Here is an 18,371-nt window from a genome sequence, read left to right as displayed (position 1 = left end):
TGGTGGCCCCGGCAGCACACACCGCAGAACGCTGGAATAACAGCCCTCGCGACGGAGCCTGCTGCGCGCTATCAAAGGGCCCTTCTTCTGCCCAGCCTCGGCGGGGACGGGGGCCCAGTGAGGGCTGGCGGCAAGGGGGGCTGCTCCGCGCCTGTGGGGGACCAGCTGGGCCCATCCTGCCCTGTCACCCGGGGCCAGCCGTGGGTCCCTGACAGGCGCACCCAAGGGCCAGGCCCAAATAGCAGGGGAGGGTCACTTGGGTCAACTCATGGGGAGCAGTGTGTCCCCAGGAGCCCGGTGCCAGGCACGTCCCTCCTGCCACCCCGGTGGGGCCCAGCTGCCCTGGCCCGGGCACAGTGCCCACCTGCCCTGTCCCCCGAGAGCCTCTGGGGCCACCCCTGTCACCAGGCCACGCCCAGTGAGCACTGTCTGGGCCCAGGCCTCCTCCCTGGCCAAGGCACCAGGGCAGCCCGGGGCAGGGTGACACAGATCCCCGGCTGGGGGGTGCCACAGTCCTGGGCCGGGCCATGTGCCTTCATGCCTTCCTGCCCCAGCCACGCCCACTTGCCCCGGCCCCGCCCCCCGGCCCCGCCCTCTTGCCCCTCTGCTTTCTACTCCTGCCCCTTGGCCCCGCCCCGGATGGGCCCCGCCCCCTCCAGACTCTCCGCCAATGGGAGGTGCGCACGCACCCGGCGCCACGAACGAGCTTGCGGGCGCGGCGCGGCCGGTGTTTGCCGTCTCCATGGGCACGGAGCGGCTGCACCCCGCGCAGGCGCCATGGAGACAGGAGCACGGCGGCGGCGGGCCGGGGCTCCCCGAGGGTGGGGTCGGGCCGGGGCACCGGGGCGGGGGCGTGTAGGGCGTTAGGGTGACCCCCGAGGGAGACATCTGGGGGGCAGGGGCCTGGGGGTGTTGTGGCAGGGCCTGGGGGGAAGCATTAAGGGGACAGGGGACATCAGAAGATGGGGGGGGTCCGGGGCACTGCCTGGGTGGGGTGGCACCTGGGGAGGAGGTAGGGGCCGGAGCTCACGCAGGGGGTGCTGGGGTGTTGTGGAGCCGCGGGACGGGGCACAGGGGGCGTTGGGGGGCAGAGCTTGAGCTGGGGACACCGGGGCGGGGATGTTGCTGCAAGTGGGGGTGGGGGCCAAGGAGGGGGAAAGGAGCCATGGACAGGGTGATCCCTGCAGAGCGCTGACCCGGCAGCAGGCACTGCTTCTGCCCCCTAAAGGGACAGCTGATCCTTGTCCCCCACCCTGGGGTGGGGGTAACACGATGAGGGTCCCGGGACCCCTGGCCTCAGGGCCCAGCCCACACTGGTAGGGGCTGGGGACATGGTGGGCAAGGGGGAGGCTGAGGGATGCACCCCACCGCCTTTTCTCAGGGACCGTCCCCACCTGCAGGTTGGCTCCGATGGGCCACATGCCTCCTGTGTACCCTGCAGAGAGGCCACCGCGTCCAGTCAGGGCCCAGAGCCACGTCCTCCTGCCTGAGGTGCCCATGGAGAAGCCCCAGTGCCACAGGGAGACACCAATGGCCACAGCTGAGGTGCCCCAGGGGATGCTGTGGGCCACGGCTGAGCTGCCCGCCATGGCCCTGCCAGCTGTGCCCAGTGCGGTGACACCTGCTGAAGCTGGGAAGGATCCCAGTGGGGTTGAGCTGCCGCCCTGCCATGGAAAGCAGGGAACTCGTCCTGGCAAGGTGTCCCCCACCGTGGGGCTGGTGCTGCCCCCCTTCCTGCAGATGCCAGCAGGGCAGCCCAGCCAGTTGGTGTCCCGTGGGAGCTGCCTGACCCACAACTGGCAGGAGGAGGTAAGTCCCCATCACTGCCTGGGGAGCCATAAAGGGACATTCTCTTCAAAACCTTCTCCACTGTGTTGTCCCACATGCTGATCCTGTGAAGCTTCCTGCTCCTGGGCAGCCCCCTCTCTTTAAATAGCTGCCCTTGGCCAAGGTAGAGCTCCCTGAATGACCTTGAGCCCAGCAGGATGGAAAGGGGATGAAATTCAATAGCACAAAAGGCATGGGCAGGCATGTGGGGAGCGATGGAAAGGCTCTGGGATGGGCAGGCATGTGGGGAGCGATGGTGAGGCTCTGGGAGAAGAGCCAGGAGCTTGCTGCAAGAGCAGCAGGAGCTGGGTGTCACAGCCCATCACAAAGATGGCTGCCTGGGCAAGCCAGGCTTTGGGGGGCACATGGGCCAAGCCATGCCACAGCCTGGGGACCCCAAGGTTTGTGCAAGCGCTGTAAGACGCTTGCCCAGCCATAGGGGCAGCCTGGGCACTCAGGAGGCTGGGGTGGCTGTACAAGGCCAGCTGACCTCTGGCAAGCAGAAGAGGTCAACTCTGCCCAGGTTGCAGCTGTCCCCACACCGACCTTCCCAGGGAGCTGGCTGGAAGGACTGTCCCCCCTTTTGCAGCTTGTGCCCCCAGGGCTGCTCCCAGTGCTCACGTCAGCCACCTGACTGCACAGCATGGCCTCAGGTATGGGGCAGTGACCCCCTGCTTGCCAACAGCAGGAGGGGTGACTTAAGCTCACCTCCCAGTCTTCCCCAGAGACCCATGGGACTATCAAAAGCCTAAAAACCAGAGGTGGGCATGGGGCACTGCAGGGTGGGCTCCTGCACCTTCCTGCAGCCCCAACTCTGTGTTCCCAGAAAGCCACAAACCACCTGGACCTCACGCCAGGGCAGCAGCCAGGCAGTGAAGCCTCTACCCACTGGCATGGCCACCATGGGCTGCTGGTCCACCAGTCCTCCCGGTCCACTGACAGCACCACCATGAAGGACACCTACCGCCCGCCACACAGGGCCCAGCTGCTGGGACGAGGTGAGGCTGAGCCCCTCCCACCAAGCTGTGTGCCCCACCAAAAGGCAGCAAGGGGACCTTTGCTGCAGGGCTGATGGCACCTTACCTCCTGGCAGGGCAGCGGGAGGTCATGCTGGAGTCCCAGCTCTACCAGAAATACAGGCAAGCCTGCGTCCCCACATGCCACCCACCCCTGGAGCCATGCCCCGGAGGAGGGGACCCTGCTGCGGGTGCCTGCCTGGGGTGGGAGAAATGACCCCAGAGCTGAGGGGTGTGGGGTCTGCTCTGCCACCAGGAAGGAGATGCTGCAGGAGATCTGTCCCCCAAGGATGCCCATGGAGTCAGTCTCTACTACGCACCGGGACTACTGTGCCAGGGGCTGCCAGTTCACACCACTGCCCACCACCCAGGTACAGGCAGGGAACGGTCCCCCACCCCTCCCTTGCGGCATCCCTCAGGGAGCCTGCAAGGCTCCCGTGTCCCCCCAGGCATGCTGTTCCCCCCACCCAGTGTCACATTGCTTCCATCTGCAGCCCCACAACTACTACACGGAGCAGCCTTGCAGCTTCTGGCTGGAGCAAGCCCACAGCCTGCCTGTAAGCCCCCCAGCACCCTGCCCTGCCAGCACCTGGGGGACTCAGCTGCTGACAGGGACCTCTCCACTTCCCTCCAGGGTGTCACCAGCATCCGCAGCAGGGACAGTCCCTTTCGGAGGAACGCGGTCTTCTCCACTCCCATCACCAAGGACCTAAAGTAGCCCCTGCCCTGTGCCCCTCTGAGGAGCCGGCTCCAGCCCTACAAGCAATAAAAAGCAAGGTGGTCCCAGGGTCCTTGCTGCCCCAGGGCTGTCCTCAGGCTGGGCATCTGGAGGCAGAGCACCATGTCCTGATCTCTGTGGGACCATGCAGCACGGGCATGGGGACACCCTCCAGCCCCTCTGCAAATCACTGCTGCCCCAAAACATGCTACTACCCCAAGACTTGCTCCTTGGGCACGGAGGGAGAGCCCCTGACACAGCCCCATCCCCTGGGATGTGTCCTCTCCCAGTGGCCACAGCAGAGGACACGCGGCCCCGTCCCCAGGCACAGGTGGGTTCCAGCAAGAGGTGGCGGTGGCACGGCCAGAGCATGAGCTCAGAGGAACGCACTGCTGCCCTGGCGCCAAAGCAAACCCCGCCGGCCGCGGTGGCTCTGCCTTCCCAGCAACACCCTGAGCCCTCGCCAGCCCTGCAGCCACCCGCACCAGCTCCCTGCGCCCAGACTACCCACCCCACGCTGCAGCCAGACCCCTGGGCTACGATGCTCTGGGATGCTCCAGGCAGCCATCCCCAGCACAGGCTGAGCTCAGTGTTGCCCCCCCCCCCCTCCCCCCACCCACCCACTTGGCACTCCAGGGCAGAGTGAAGCAGAGGTCAGGGGATGGAAGGATTTGGGGAAGTTTGTATTTCAACAAAATAGTTTGCAGTGACTCCTATATTTACACCTGGGGGAGGGGGGTATTTACATGACCCGGTGGGGCTATATACAGGGGAGGGGAAGACTTGAGGAGGGGGGAGAGGTGCGGCATTGAACCCTGCCCTCACCAAGAGGTCAGTCTTGGCAGGAGCCCCCCATTTCCGCGCGCCCCCCCCCCAGGAAGGGGGTGATGTGGGCACAACTTCTGCTGGGGACGAGGTACTGAAAAGAGACGGCAAAGTGCCCTGTGGGGCAGCCAGGCCCCAGGAGCGGCTCAGAGCCAGCTGAGCCACAAGGGAGAGGGCAGGGGCAGTAGGACCTCGGAGGATGGGGGGATGTGGGGTCCCCAGGGCTGGATTGGGGCCAGCCCCCCCTCCAGCAGAGGCTGCAGGGGGAAGTGGGCTTTGCTGGTGCCGATGGAGGGGGGGCCTGCGGTGCCGTGGCTGCTAGCCCCCCACACCTGGGCCCTGCTGAAGCAGGGGGGCTGCAGTGGTGGTGGTGGTGGGCTGCAGTGATGGGGGGATGCCAGTGTGTCGTGGAAGTCCAGGCACTGGGAAGTGCTGGCAGTCCCATCGGGGCTGGGGGCCTGCGCCACTGCCATGGGGCTCAGACGACTTTGGGGTCTTTCCTCTCACCCAGCAGCCAGTAGGTCCGCATCTTCCCCTTGCCCTGGGCAGTGGAGGGGAGTGGTGAGACCCTCCCTCCAGCCACTGCTGCTCCTTGGGTGCCATCCCCAGCACAGAGGGGGACAAAAGGTCCCAGCCTTGACCCACCCACGCATCACATGCCCCTGTGGCAGGAAGGGTGGGCACCCCACCGGAGTCCCTGCACTCTCACCTTCATTTCCACATCCCCACGCAGCTCCAGCTCGAAGCAGCCAAACTCATCCAGGACTTCCTTGGTGGTGGATGAGACATGGATCTTCAGGGCTGGGTGGCACAGGGGGGCAAAAGGGAACATGGATGGGTCCGGGAGCAGGGCACGACCTGTGGCACCAGACCCCAGCTGCCAGCCCCACGGCTCACCCTGGCCATTGGACTCCATGCGGGATGCGGTGTTCACCGTGTCCCCAAAGAGGCAGTACCGCGGCATCTTCAGACCCACGACTCCAGCACACACAGGACCTATGGGGACAGAGATGTCTGGAGCTACTGCAGGGCAGGTGAGCGAGCATCCCCCAGCTGGTGCTAGCCAATGTGGGGGCTCACCGGTGTGTACGCCGATGCGCAGGTGGAGCTGGTCATTGGGCCGGTGCCGGATCTTGAAGGTTTTGACAGCATCAAGCAGGGCCAGGGCCATGCGGACAATCTCACGGGCATGGAGCTTCCCATTGCGCACTGGCAGCCCTGACACCACCATGTAGGCGTCCCCAATGGTCTCCACCTGTGGAGTCAGGGACAGTGGGTATACCCTGGGCTCCTCACTGCCCACCTCACTTCCGGGGACTGTGCTTGCTTGCCACCCCCTCACCTTGTAGACATCAAAATTGTCGATGATGGCATCGAAGCAAGTGTAGAGATCATTCAGCAGAGTCACAACCTGGATGGAAGAAGGGTGCATGCAGGGCTGGTAGCGGGCATGTCCCCCCCAGCGCCATGGATGGCACTACCAGGGTATGAATTGCCCCTGCCACTCCTGCAGGAGGGCTACCCCCCAAGCCCTGCTCTCACCTGCATTGGGGTGCTCTCGGCCGAGAGGGCAGTGAAGCCCACAATGTCGCTGAAGTAGATGGTGACACTGTCAAAAGCCTCGGCCCGCACTGTCTCCCCACGCTTCAGCTGCTCCGCAACAGAGCTGGTGATGACAGGGAGGATGGTAGTGGGCTCCCACCCCAAAAACTCGTTCTTCCTGTGTCCCCTGCCCTTCACCAGCATGGAGAGCTGGCAAGGGACCCCATGCTTGCACAGCAGTGGGTGCATGCTAACCCCATGCCAACATCCAGACCCACATGCTCCCATCTCTCCCTCTCTCACTGGGGCAGAATCTGGTAGAGGAGGTTCTCAGCCTTCCGCTTCTCCTCCAGGTAGGCCTGCGTCCGCTCCTCCACAAGTTTCTCCAGGTTGTTGGCGTACTGCTCCATGCGCGACAGCAGGTTGTCCAGGATGCTGGTGCTGCCCTCCCTGCCGGGGTGCAGGCAGCTGGCGCCGTCAGGAAGAGGTGTCCCCCCAACCACTGCCCCCACAGCATTCCCTGCTGCTGCCCAGGGCCACCCCCCGCCCCCGCTCGCCAGCCACCCACTTGTTGAATCTACGGATGAAGATCTTGATCTGGCCGAAGTCAGGGCGCTCAGCCGGCTCCTGTGCCCAGCAGCGCTCCATCAGCACTGCCAGCTCCTCGCTGTGCACCCCGATGTCAATGGAGGGGCGAAAGAAGGGCTTCTGGCTGTTACGCACCTTCTGCACAATCTCTGTCAGGGGGTGGCCGATGGTGAGCACTTGGACCGCCCCTGTCGGGGACAGGACTACCCCACGCTTGCCCCCTACCCTCACCTTTGGGGCTCAGGTCCATGCCCTCGATGTAGAAGGGGCCGTTGCGTAGGGCAACCTCCTGCATGATGATACCAAAGCTGTAGACATCGGCTTTCTGCATGCCCGGCGTGGGCAGACGCCCCTTCTGCAGCAGCTCTGGAGCTGTCCACAGCTTCTCTGGTGGGACACAGACACAGAGTGGTGAGGCAGGGTCACCCCATCCCCCTGGTCCTCCTGAGCAGGCACTCACTGGCATAAAGGGCATGCGTGTCCTCGCTGTCGCAGGGTGTGCGGAAGCTGGCCAGCCCGTAGTCGGTGATCTTCAGCACGAAGCGGCTGTCCACCACACAGTTGGATGACTTGAGGCTGCCGTGGTGGCCAATGATGCTATTGTGCAGGAAAGCCATTCCCTGGGACAGATAAGACACGGGGAAGCTGGCATCCCTCAGGCACCTCCCCCAGACCCTTGTGCCCCTCACTTGAGTACCTTGACAATGTCGTTGATGAGGGAGTAGCGAAACATCCAGTCCAGGTTGATGCTCTCATTCTCCAGGACATCCTGGGGCAGCACATTGAGTGGACTCCACCCAAGGGGTGGTGATGCCAGCACCAGCCTCACCAAGCACCCAACTGTGGGGGGACTCTGAGGAACCCACCTCCTCCCCTCCACTGGCATCTGACACCTGCTTGTGCAGCTCTGCTGCAGGTCTTGTGGGGCTTGGGTGGCCACCAGCATCTATAGCCCTGTCCTCAAGGCCCAGCCCAGCCAGGTCACCCCCAGTGCCCCCAAGCCCCCCTACCTGCAGGCTGCCCCGTGGGCAGTACTCAGTGACAATGCAGATGTTGGGGGGGGTCAATGCATGCCCCGATGAAGCGAGTCAAGTGGTTGAACTGGATGTCCCGCATCTGGAGGTGGAAGCAGAGCCAAGACAGGCTTGAGGTCAGATGGGATGGGCTGCTGCTCGCACCAGCACCCACTGTGCCAGGACCAGCCCTTGCACCCCCAAGCAGGGAACCCACTGCAGCCCAGACCCCAAACCTACATGTTTCAGCTCGAAGAGCACCTGCCGTGTCAGCTCGATGCGCTTCTTGTTGATGTGCTTGATGGCCACCACGTTGCCCTGGGGTGCCAGGGAGGGTGGAAGAGGTCAGTGCCCATTGGGCAGATTTGGGGAGGGGAAGAAGGTGCCAGCATGCCGCAGGGTGGGGTTACAGCTGAAGGGAAGCACCCCAAGAGGGCTGGGGGGTTCTCAGGGGAGAGCTCAGCTCCCCGTCTGCTGCACTGACCTTAAAGTGGCCGGTGTTGGCAAAGATCTGGTACTTGCCATGGGTGGTCATCAGGGAGCCGTAGCTGGAGCCACGCTGCAGGGAAGGAGGGGGTTAGGGATGGGGACCCTGGAGTGCAGCATGGCAGGCACCCCCAGGGGTGTGCAAGGGATGGTGGCAGGATGAGCTCTGAAGGGTCAGGACGTCTGCATGCTCTGTAGGGAAGGCAAGGGCTACAGGATGAGGTATGGTGCACTACAGGGGATGTAAGGTTGTAGGGTATGGGTAACATGTGGCCGTGTAGGGGACGGAGGGCCACACAGGGGCCTGATGAGGTATGGTGCTCTGTAGAGGATGCAGGGCTGTGTAAGGGATGGACACAGCGGGGCTGCGGCTCTGTAGGGGATGGAGGGCCCTGGAGGGGATCAAGAGGGAAGAGCTGTCATGCAGGGAGGGAGGACGGGGCAGGGGCAGGAAGAGGGTGGTGCCCCAGGGCAGGAAGGTCTCACCAGGGACAGGGTTAGCCGGCTGCCTGCTGCCTTGTGGTACCGCTCAGGGCTCCCAAATTGCAGCTCATCCCAGCGGATCCTCCAGAGCATGCTGGCAAGCTCCTTCTCTAGCATCAGCTTCCTGGGGGGCACACAGGGGTCAGGCCCCCATACTCTTCTGCCCTGCCTGCCCCCCTGCCCCAAACCAGGCTGATGGGTACCAGTACCCAGAGGCTCCACCAGCCCTGACTGACCTGAAGATGAGGAAGCTGGAGATGCCAAACATGACGAAGGTGAGGCCAGTGCCCAAAGCCACGATGGCCAGCATGGAGAGGGGGGCTGTGGGCAAGAGGAGATGTTAGTGTGGCCCACCTGGCCACAGGTGCCAGGCTATCATGCAGCCTCAGGGAAAGGTGCTGGGGACCAAGGGACATGGAGACCGAGTACACCCACTTTTATCACAGGAGGGGTCATCCACGTCGAAGACACAGGGTGGGTTGTCCAAGGGAGGGGCCCCCTTCACCCAGGGAATGGGTCGTCCCAGCCAGTGGATCTGCTTCTCCACACCCGAGTAGTGTCCCACCACCTACGGCAGAGAGAGCTGAGGCCGCCCCCAGCATCCCAGCCCCCCAGCCCCAGCTGCTGGCAGGATCCCAGTGCCAGCCCCCACCTCATACTGCCCGCTCTCGGGATCGCCCATGGCCCATAGGTTGAAGTCGGTGTCCCGGTCATTGTTGCTATCCATGCTCACCAGTCCCGTCACTCCTGTGGGAGAAGCAAGACCCAGGTGGGACAGGGACCGGGTTCCACCGCCCCCGTGGCACCCTCAGTCCAGCTGCCCCTGTCCCACCGTTACCCTGGAACTTGCGATCTCGCATCTTCTCAATGATGTGGGTGGCATTTTTCTTGGAGCCACCCTCCTGCAGGGTCTCGTTCAGCACCATGGCATACAGCAGCATCCCATCATAGAAACACCCCGCCACCAGGTTCATCTGTCAGAGGGAACTTCAGCACACCTGTGGCCACATGCATGGGAGCACCCCAGGAGCCCCACACCAGGGTCACGTACCCACCCACAACCCCATAACCTCACATGGGAGCCAACATGCACCCCGGGGGAATGGCAGTGCCCATGGCTGCTCAGACCAGGAATGGCCCCTTGGGCATTGCCTGTGGCTGTGTCCCACCCCCTGCATCCTGGTGAGGTGCCACAGCCCCATGCAGAGGGTCCCCACTGCCCCATCATGCAGGGGGACTCACTCACCAGGGAGTAGTTGAGCTGCACCCCAAATTTCTGCTTAGCTCGAAGGATGAGCTGGGTTTGGAAGTGCTGGTACTCGGGGTTTTGGGGCTCATAGTAGGTGATCACCAGCACCATCTGCAACCGAGCACAGCACCCCGTTCACACACTGAGGCCAGGCTGAGGAGGTCCCTGTCCTCAGGCAGGCGGGTGCAGCTCACCTGGAAAGCCTCACGGAGCCCCGAGTCCTGGCCTGGGCTCTGCTGCCAGGGCTTGAAGGGGTCGCGGGCAGAGTCACCCCGCAGGCTCTCCCCGAAGACATCCAGGTAGAAGAAGACGTAGTCACCATTGGTGAGGTTCTCCTGCTGAGCCAGCTGCATGATCTGCCGCAGCATCTCCGGTGGCCCACAGAGATACACCACTGCTGGCCAGACATGGCATGTCAGGGGGGCAATGCCACACACCCCCTACCCAGCGCACAACAGGTGTGGGGTGGGATGCTTTCCCTTGGGGCAACGGGCAGAACAGCCCCGGGGGCACACTCAACGGCTGTGGGGAGGACGGAGCAGGCAGATGGGGGAGTGCATGGCTGACCACCTTCTCATGCTACGTGACCCATGGCCACAGAGCCCACTCAGCCCCACCACGCTCACTGGCCCTGACCCACCCTTGCCCCACCAGCTACCTTGGGCTGAAGGGGGAAAGGAGAACAGGGGAACCCTTGCTCCAAAATATGCAACCCTATGCACAGACCCCACACGCTCTGCTCCAGCACCCACACGCATCCTGCTCCAGCAAAAGCCACCCAGGGGCTGTCTCCTCTGGCACCAGATCCCCAGCTGCTCCCCAACAGCCCCAGACAGGGGACCTGGGGGCCAGGAGAGGCACTGGGGCCGTGCGCCGGAGGCCCCTGGGGAACCCGGGCTGAGGAATGGGACAAACCCATGTTTGGGTTTGTGGCTGGCCAGCCGTGCGGCAGGAATGCGCAGGTTCCCGGATTCCAGCACCTTCTGCGGCCGCCGGCGCTAATTGGAAACAGAGCATCTCGCTAGTGCGACCCACGCGGCAAGGGGGTGTCTGGGGCCCGGCTGGCCACCCCACGTGCCCCCACCCGCTGCTGGGGGCTCAGCCAGCCCTGTTGGGATGCTCACCCAGGTGCTGCGTCAGGGCAGCATGGGGCTGGCACAGGGCACCGTGGGCCATGGGGATGGGTGCCCAAGAGTGTCTGAAACCCCCCCGAGCAGGGGCCCTCCTTGCCCTTGCTGAGGATCCTGCCACTGCCTCTTCCCTCCCCCCGGAAAACCAGGGCCCCTGCTCCAGCCAGCCTGGCTGGGAACCCGGGATTGAGCAACAGAGGAGGCGGCGGGTGCTGTAGGAATGTCACGCTCGGGCACTGGCCCCAGCACACAGCCCTTCTGCATGGGGCCCGGCGCCCCAGCTGGATCTGGAGCGTGGGGAGTGCTGGGGACAGCAAGGAAGCCCCATGCCCTGGGACAGTGTCCCAGCTGCTGGAGGACACCCGGCCATGCAGGCAGCAGGGCTGACAGGGTCGCCCATGGAGGCAGCGAGGCAGCCCATGGGTGGGAGAAGAAACCCAGCAGAGCCACCCTGGACACAGGAAACCCACAGCGACGTGGGGAGCTGGTCCTGGGCACGGGAGAGAGGGGAGTTGCAGCAGCTTGGGCTGTGCATGAGCAAAAGCCTGTTTCATGGTCTGAAATGGTTTCCCTCTGAGTGCTGCAAAACCTCAAATAAACACTCCTGGCTTCCCCACTTCACTAGTCCCGCACCCAGAAATGTGCTGTACCCAAATTTCTCAGCCAGGATGGACAGCGCAGCATCTTTCCAGCATGCAGAGGCTGAGGGTCCCCCACCATGGGGACACAGCATGGAGCTTTCCCCATCCCATCACAGGCGCCAGGAAAAGGCGGCCCACGGCACCACACAGGCTGGGGAGCTGCAACAGCTGGTAGCAGATGGTGGGACACCATGGGCAGCCAGCCCCTGCGGTGGCGGCAGCAAAAGCCTGCCTGGTCAAAGGCCGCCGAGCATGGGGATCAATGGCGCCTGGATGGCTCCCTGGGGACAGCTTGCAGGAGCTGTGCAGAAGGGAAGGGTCAACGCTTGGGGCTTTTCATGACACTGGCAGCTGTCTCCAGCTGGCAGCCTCCCGCCCAGCCAGCAGCACCCCTGCCTGCTCACAGAACCCCCCAGGGGTCTGCGAATGGTCAGAGGCAACTTTATCATCACTGAGGACAAGGGGAATGAGGTCCTGCGAGGCTGGGGTGCATGCAGCCCCCAGGCATTTCTTTAGTGGGTGCCCGTGATGCAGGAGGCAGGGTGCATGGCCCCAAGGGACAGGCAGGACCACGAGCATGCAGACAGGGTGGCAGGATGCTGCCCGACCCCTGCATGATGGAAGATAACCTTGAAGTGAGGGCGAATCCTGGTTTGGGGAAGCAAATCCCTGCAAATCTGTTTTGAGCAGTGTCATCAGCACAGGGCACTGCAGCGCAGAGACCCTCACCCCAGTCAAGTGGCCATCCCACACCCAGGGGAACTGCAGGGATGAGGACCAAATGCACTCCCCTCCTGCCAGCAGCACCCAGCCATCTCCCCAGGCAGGAGACCTGGGCTTTGTGGGCAGATGCTCCGGTAATTCCCTCAACCACAGCTCTAATTATATCAGTGCTTTTGCAAGTGGCAGGAGAGACGTGGGCCCCTGCACGTCACCCAGACACCAGTAAGAGGGGCAATGGGAAGTGTGAGGGGGCCATGCATGGGACAGGGTGATGCACCTACATCCCACCATGCCTGCTTTTCAGAGCCACAAATGTCAGGGTTAGGCAGCACTGGGGACACATGGTGGGACACAGAAGCAGCTTTCCCCTGGAAATGTTTACCAAAATCCTGCCGGTCACCTGGGAGAAGGAAGGTGACACCAAGAGGGATGACGCGGTATCGCTGCAGGGCATGGACACAGATGTAGCTCTGACCAAAGCTCCTGCTTCCTTCTCCGTGCCCCACCATGCAGGGATGGGCACCCCCAGGACAGACTTGCAGGGTCCCTACTCAGTCCCCCACAGCCCGAGGTTAGGAAAGCATGTAACTAACATCAGCATCACAGCCCTGAGCACCCACCCCTGCGGGGCCAAGCACTCAGCCTCACATTCTGCGCCCCGCTCCGGGCTGTGGCCATAGGGGCCCAGACCCTCCCACATCCCAGCTCAGAAGGCCCCCAGGTCTCTGCCCACGCCTGCATCCGCCCCCAGCAGCCACGACCCCCTGCCTGCACCAGGAGGGATCTATTCCCACCAGGGTGATTTACGGCACCAAACCGGAAACGTTAACAGAAATCGCTGATTTTAGCCTTTTTCACTGCGGGGTGCTTTGCCCCCATCCCACACAAAGCTCCACACTCCACGGCTGGTGACGGTGCACACAGGGAGCTTTCATCCCAGCCTCTTGGCCAAGCAAACGAGAGAGGTAGCCAGAAGCTGCTCAGGTCCTGCAGCCCACCATGGGATGCCCAGCCCCCACCAGCCTCAACCCTGGGCGAACCTGGTCCAGCACCCCAGCCACACGCCTCCAGCCTCATCCCACACAGCCTTGGCCACATCTCCCGCTGGCCCATCTGGCTCCAATCGTCGCGGCTCGATGTCCTTCTTAATGACACAGCATCTCAGGATCCATTAAGAAGCATCACGGAGCGGCTGGCTCCGGGATCAATAAACCCTGCTCATCAATAATGAAAGCGCATCAGGCTGCCCTTGCTCTCTAGCTGCCTCCGTAAGCCCCTCCATTTCCTCCTGCTCCCAGTATAGCCGCTCTCCTGGGGCACTCCAAAGGCACAACATTGATTTATCCCTCCATCATCAGGGTGGGGCCATCCCCAGCCCCCTCCCTGGGGCACAACGGGGACACTGACAGCTCAGGGCACTCAGGTGCCAGGCTGGGGGGCTCTGCCCAAGCATGGCACAGCCACCTCCATGTGTCGGCACCAGGCTGCTCTAGGCATGTAACAACAGCCGGCGCTGCCCTTCAGGCGGCCACGTCCACACCATCACCTTCAGCCTCCGAGGAGGTGGCTGGGTCCTGCCTGCCCCCACGGACACCCTGATCATGCTAACACAGAGCATAGGGTGGCCCCAGTGCCCCTCACACCACACATCCCACCAAGGTGAGGGTCCACCCCAGATGTCCCCCAGCACAGGGTGACCGGGCTGGGGGGCAGGGAAGGGGACCCTGTGACTCCTCACCCTGCTCTGGACCCCCTTCACTGGCACCAGGGTGACCTGGGGGTCTCAGGTCCTGCCTTGTCCCCTGTGCACCCACCTCCCTGTGCAGGTCCCGCTGCTCCCCCAGCCCCACCGTGACAAAACGTGCCCACCCCCTGCTGCACTCTATATACAACCCGCTTTGCCCACCCCTCCCCATGCCTCACACGGGTCCCCACTGTGCTCCCAGCCCCTCCCTGCGCCCGACATGCATCCCACTGTCCCCTTACTGTGCCCCACAGGGATTTCACTGCCCTCTTAGCCCCTTGCTGTGCCCTACACTGATCCCAGTGGCCCCCAAAGCCCTTGCTGTGCCCCACACGGGTTCCACCGTGTGCCCAGTCCCTCACTGTGTCCTACCCGGGTCCCACTTCGTCTCTGTCCCCTTGCTGCGCCCCAGACAGGTCCCACTGCACCTCAAGCCCTTGCTGTGCCCCGTGTGTGCTCCACAGCACCCCTGTCCCCCCACTGTGTCCCAGACAGGTTCCACCCTACCCCTGTCCCCTCACGGATCCCACCACATCTGCAGCCCCTCGCTGCGCCCCACGGAAGATTTTGCCGTCTCTCCGAGCCCCGTGCGGTTCCCCCGCGGGGAGCCCCGGCCGCTCCGCTCCCCGCCCCCCTCCCCCCCCCGCCCCGAGTGCTCAGCCCTGTCCCGCGGAGCACCCCCCCCCCCCCCCCCCGCCCCCTCCCCCCTCCCCACGCACCGCGCCCGTTGGCCTTGATGAAGTGCACGGCGGTGTCGGGGCCGCCCTCGTCGGGAGAGTAGATGTGGTGGCGCACGGTGAGGTTGCTGCCGTCCTGCAGCTCCTGGTAGACCCCCTCGACGGTGAAGTAGTAGGGTCGGTCGTCAGTCTTGCGGTCCACGTAGAGGAGGACGGCGCGGGCGCTCCAGTTGAAGTGGGCGTGGAGGTGGGAGACGAAGGCACCCAGCTTCGGGGCCGAGGGCCCGGTACGCACCGTCGTGCTGTAATGCTCCCGCTTGCGGCTGAAGCCGGCCGCCACCGCCCCGCCGGTGATCAGCGGCAGCCGCCAGTGCGAGGCGAAGCGCCCCACGGAAGCAGCGGGGTAGACGCAGCCCGGCCCGAAGAGGACGTCGGGGTCGTGGTAGAGCTTCAGGTCCACGGCGTTGAGCGGTGCCACGTACTCGGAGCAAGCGCCCTCCAGCTCCGAGCTCATGAACTCGACGCGCACCGAGAAGGGCCGCGGCAGGAGCGGCGGGTCGCCCCGCTCCAGCGCTTCCAGCGCCAGGCTGAGCGCCGGCCCCACGCGCGGCCAAGCCCACGCGTAGCTCACGTTGCGTTCGGGCAGCACCACCGCCACCGTCAAGTTGGCGGCCGCCCCGTCGGGGGTCGCCGCCCGCCGCCCCGCTCCCGCCGCCGCCGGCACCAGCAGCGCCGCCGGCAGCAGCAGCAGCAGCGGCAGCGGCAGCCGCGGAGCCATGGGCCGCGCTGGCTCCTCCGCCCCGGCCGCCGCCCGCGGCTCCTGCGCCCCGCCGCGCCCCCGCCCCGCCGCCTGCGCCCTCCCCCGGGCGGCACCGCCCCGGGCCGGCCAGCGCCCTCTGCCGCCGCTCCCCGCCCGGACGGGCGGCACGGGGGTGGGCGGCACCGCGGCGGGGGCGGGGGGCGGTGTCCCCGGAGAGGGGGGCCGGGGCGGGGGGCTAGTGGGGCGGGGGCCGGGGGAGGCGCGCACTGGCTCCGGGAGTGCAGGGTTGGAGGGGTGGCGGGGTGCTCGCCTTCTGTGGGTCGCCGGTGGAGGGGTTGGGGAGGGGGCTTTCCGTGTCGGGCGGCCCGCAGTTGGCAGAGGTTGAGGAGGGGGTGGCTGGGCTCTAGGGGGTCTAGGAGGGGGGGTGGGAGGGGGGCGTCCGGGTTGCAGGTAGCCCCACTGGCTGCGGGTTGGGGAGGGGATGCCCCGTTCTGGGGGTCCCCACTAGAGCTGGGGAATGCCCTGGGCGATGGGGTGCAGGGATTGTGCGCAACGGGGCCTTGCCGAGGGGTGCTCTGGAGAGGGGTGCCCCCGCTGTGGGGGTGTGAGGGGGTACACGGCTCTGGGTGTGCTGTAGGGGAGGGCACCCCACCAGGGATTTCAGGGAGGTCTTGGGCTGTGGGGTGCAGGGCGAGCTGGGCTCTGGGGAGGGGGCCCTCCCTTTCAGGGAACATCCGGTGCCTTGGGTGTGGGTGTCCCTACTGGGGGCAGGGGAGGGGGTTGGGGAGGTCGCGGGGATTTGGGATGCAGGGGGGCAACGGGGGAATCAGGCTCTGAGAAGTGCGATGCCCTGGGGATCCAGACAACGCTGACACCCAGGATGTCCTCCCAGCAGCGGAGGGTGCAAGTGGGGGCCACGCCACAGGGATCTGGTGTCACCGCTGCCTGTCCCTGCTTGATACATGGCCTGGCCGGGGCGGTCGAGCTACGGGGGGCTGAGGGCAGGGGATGCCGGGGGGGGGAGCTGGAGGCAGTGGGCATGTCACCACGGTGGGTTTTAGGGCTCCAACCCCTGTGCAATGGGACACAGGGCTGTGGGGTGGTGGGGTAGGAGGGTGGGGGACTGTGAGGGGAGCAGAGGCTCGGAGGGACAGTCCATGGAGCACAGGGGAGCGCTCTGGGGACAAGGGCCTGTGGTGCAGCGAGCCCTGCGCAACCCCCCGGGACGCTATGGGAGCTGGGATTACCCGGGCAGGGCAGTGCCGGTCCTCCCCAGGGATTTGGGGAAGGACCCGAGGGGTCGCCAGCCCCGGCTGCCTGGGGGCCTGCCACAGCCTCGGGGGACACAGACGGGCCCTGCGTTTGCAGGGGGGGGCCTCACTGGGGCAGGGGGGGCTCGGCGGGCGCAGCATGCCTGCGGTGCATTCCTCTCATTCCCAGCCTGCTGCCTGCTCCCATGGCGGGGTGTGTGCTCGCGCTGACAGCCCCTGCCCCATGGCTCAGAGCTGGGGGGGGGGGGGCAACATGCGTGTGTGGGGCACAGAGAGGACTGCAGCCAGAGTCCAGTGGCTGCACAGGGACCTCGCTGGTCTTGCTGGTACCGCTGGCCCTGCAAGGTCCCGGCGGGTGTGGGATGTGTGAGGGATGCTGTGCTGAGCGGTGGGCAGGGAGTCCCTGTCCCTTCCTGGGATTTGGGGCAGGACACCAGAGCAGAACAGAGTCACAGGCGTGTGGCACCCTTGGGTTACCCAGCATGGGTCCCTCAGCAGCTGGGGCTGCCAGGAATCACGGCCCCTCTTGCTGTCCCTGCTGGTGCCACTGCAGGTGTCCCCACCATGAGTGGCAGGTCCTTCCCGTTGCAGGGTCACGGAGCTCGGCTCATCCAGGCCGGCACAACCCGAGCCGGGTAGATTGGTTTGCCAGCTATAAATACCCACGTCCAGCCGCGGCACGGAGCCGGCAGCAGTGCCTGAGATGAAGGACAGCGCTGCCGCAGGACGGTGAAACCCAGCCGGCAGCAAATATAGGAGAACCTGGAAGGGTCTGGCCGTGCTCCCCCATGGGGTGTGGGGCTAGGCATGGTGGACTGGTGACAATCCCACCAGCGACCACAGCCTCTGTAAAATTGCCCTGCTGCTGGGGGCTGCCAGGGCGCCGACGGTGCCAGGTTCTGTGCCCCTCACATGCCCCCAGGCCAGGCAGCCCAGCCACAGGGCTCGTGTCCTGAGCCACGGTGGCATTTCCAAGCCTTGAGCTGGGCTCACTTGGTGGCACAGGGCAGGGTGCAGCAGCGGGCAAAGGGGCTGGCAGCAGCCTGTGTGGGAAAAGCCTGCAGTGGGCAGGGAGCAGGCAGCGAGTCACTTGTCTAGGAGGTGCTGAAGCTCTCGCAGGACCTGCTGGCAGGCAGGATGCAGCCAGTGGAGGCAACAACCCTGGCAAGTTAAAAAAACCACCACCAACAAAAAAGATTAAGGGGGGAAAAAAAGGCAGAGGAGCGTGGAGGCAGCCCCCGGGGGGACTCGCTGCAGGCAGGATGGGTGCATGGGGTGCCCTGGGCGGGGGAGGGGCCGTGGGTGCCGGGGCACCCCGTCTTTGCGCGTACATGCCAGTAGGGGGGGCCCGGTCACCGCCGCCGGTGCGCTGTACACCGGGCACCGCGCACCCCGACGGCTGGGGTCACCGGCTGCACCGTGCCCCGCCGTGCCCGCCCCGCTCGGACACCCGGAGGGCACAGGGGCAGCCCCAGCTCTGCGTCCCTTGCGGGACCAGGGCACCCCCACAAGCGCGCGTGGTGGCCGAGGAGCTGAGGTGGGGATGGGGTCTCATGGGGCTCGGTGTGCTCGCTGCCCCCCCTGCCTGCTCCCTGGGGTGTGCGGGGCTGGGTGTCACCATGCTTTAGGGTTTTTGTAACACCCTTTGCTCTCGTGCTGAGTTTCAGTCTTCCTGCAC

At 65.1% G+C, this 18,371-nt stretch overlaps 2 protein-coding genes across 2 annotated transcripts; one reads left to right on the top strand and one right to left on the bottom strand.

Moving 5' to 3' along the window:
• The first annotated feature begins 720 nt into the window (after positions 1 to 720).
• Positions 721 to 2,915, top strand: SPAG8 (sperm associated antigen 8). Its single transcript, XM_040580427.1, has 2 exons — positions 721 to 1,809; positions 2,654 to 2,915. The coding sequence occupies exons 1-2, from the start codon at positions 1,411 to 1,413 to the stop codon at positions 2,897 to 2,899; spliced, it is 645 nt and encodes a 214-aa protein (XP_040436361.1). The 5' UTR covers positions 721 to 1,410; the 3' UTR covers positions 2,900 to 2,915.
• Positions 2,916 to 4,223: 1,308 nt separating this feature from the next.
• On the bottom strand, positions 4,224 to 15,470 carry NPR2 (natriuretic peptide receptor 2). The gene is given in 23 exon segments (XM_040580674.1): positions 4,224 to 4,927; positions 5,096 to 5,187; positions 5,284 to 5,382; positions 5,467 to 5,641; positions 5,729 to 5,797; positions 5,929 to 6,052; positions 6,232 to 6,378; positions 6,497 to 6,665; positions 6,748 to 6,903; positions 6,977 to 7,136; positions 7,214 to 7,285; positions 7,527 to 7,577; positions 7,579 to 7,632; positions 7,770 to 7,847; positions 8,014 to 8,088; positions 8,502 to 8,622; positions 8,735 to 8,819; positions 8,934 to 9,066; positions 9,151 to 9,245; positions 9,337 to 9,472; positions 9,745 to 9,858; positions 9,942 to 10,141; positions 14,705 to 15,470. Coding segments are annotated over 23 exon segments (3,204 nt in total). The 5' UTR covers positions 15,441 to 15,470; the 3' UTR covers positions 4,224 to 4,864.
• Between the last annotated feature and the right edge of the window lie 2,901 nt (positions 15,471 to 18,371).

This window comes from Falco naumanni, chromosome Z (assembly GCF_017639655.2).
Source record: "Falco naumanni isolate bFalNau1 chromosome Z, bFalNau1.pat, whole genome shotgun sequence".
Classification (NCBI taxonomy): Eukaryota; Metazoa; Chordata; class Aves; order Falconiformes; family Falconidae; genus Falco; species Falco naumanni.
This window is presented reverse-complemented; position numbering and strand designations above follow the sequence as displayed.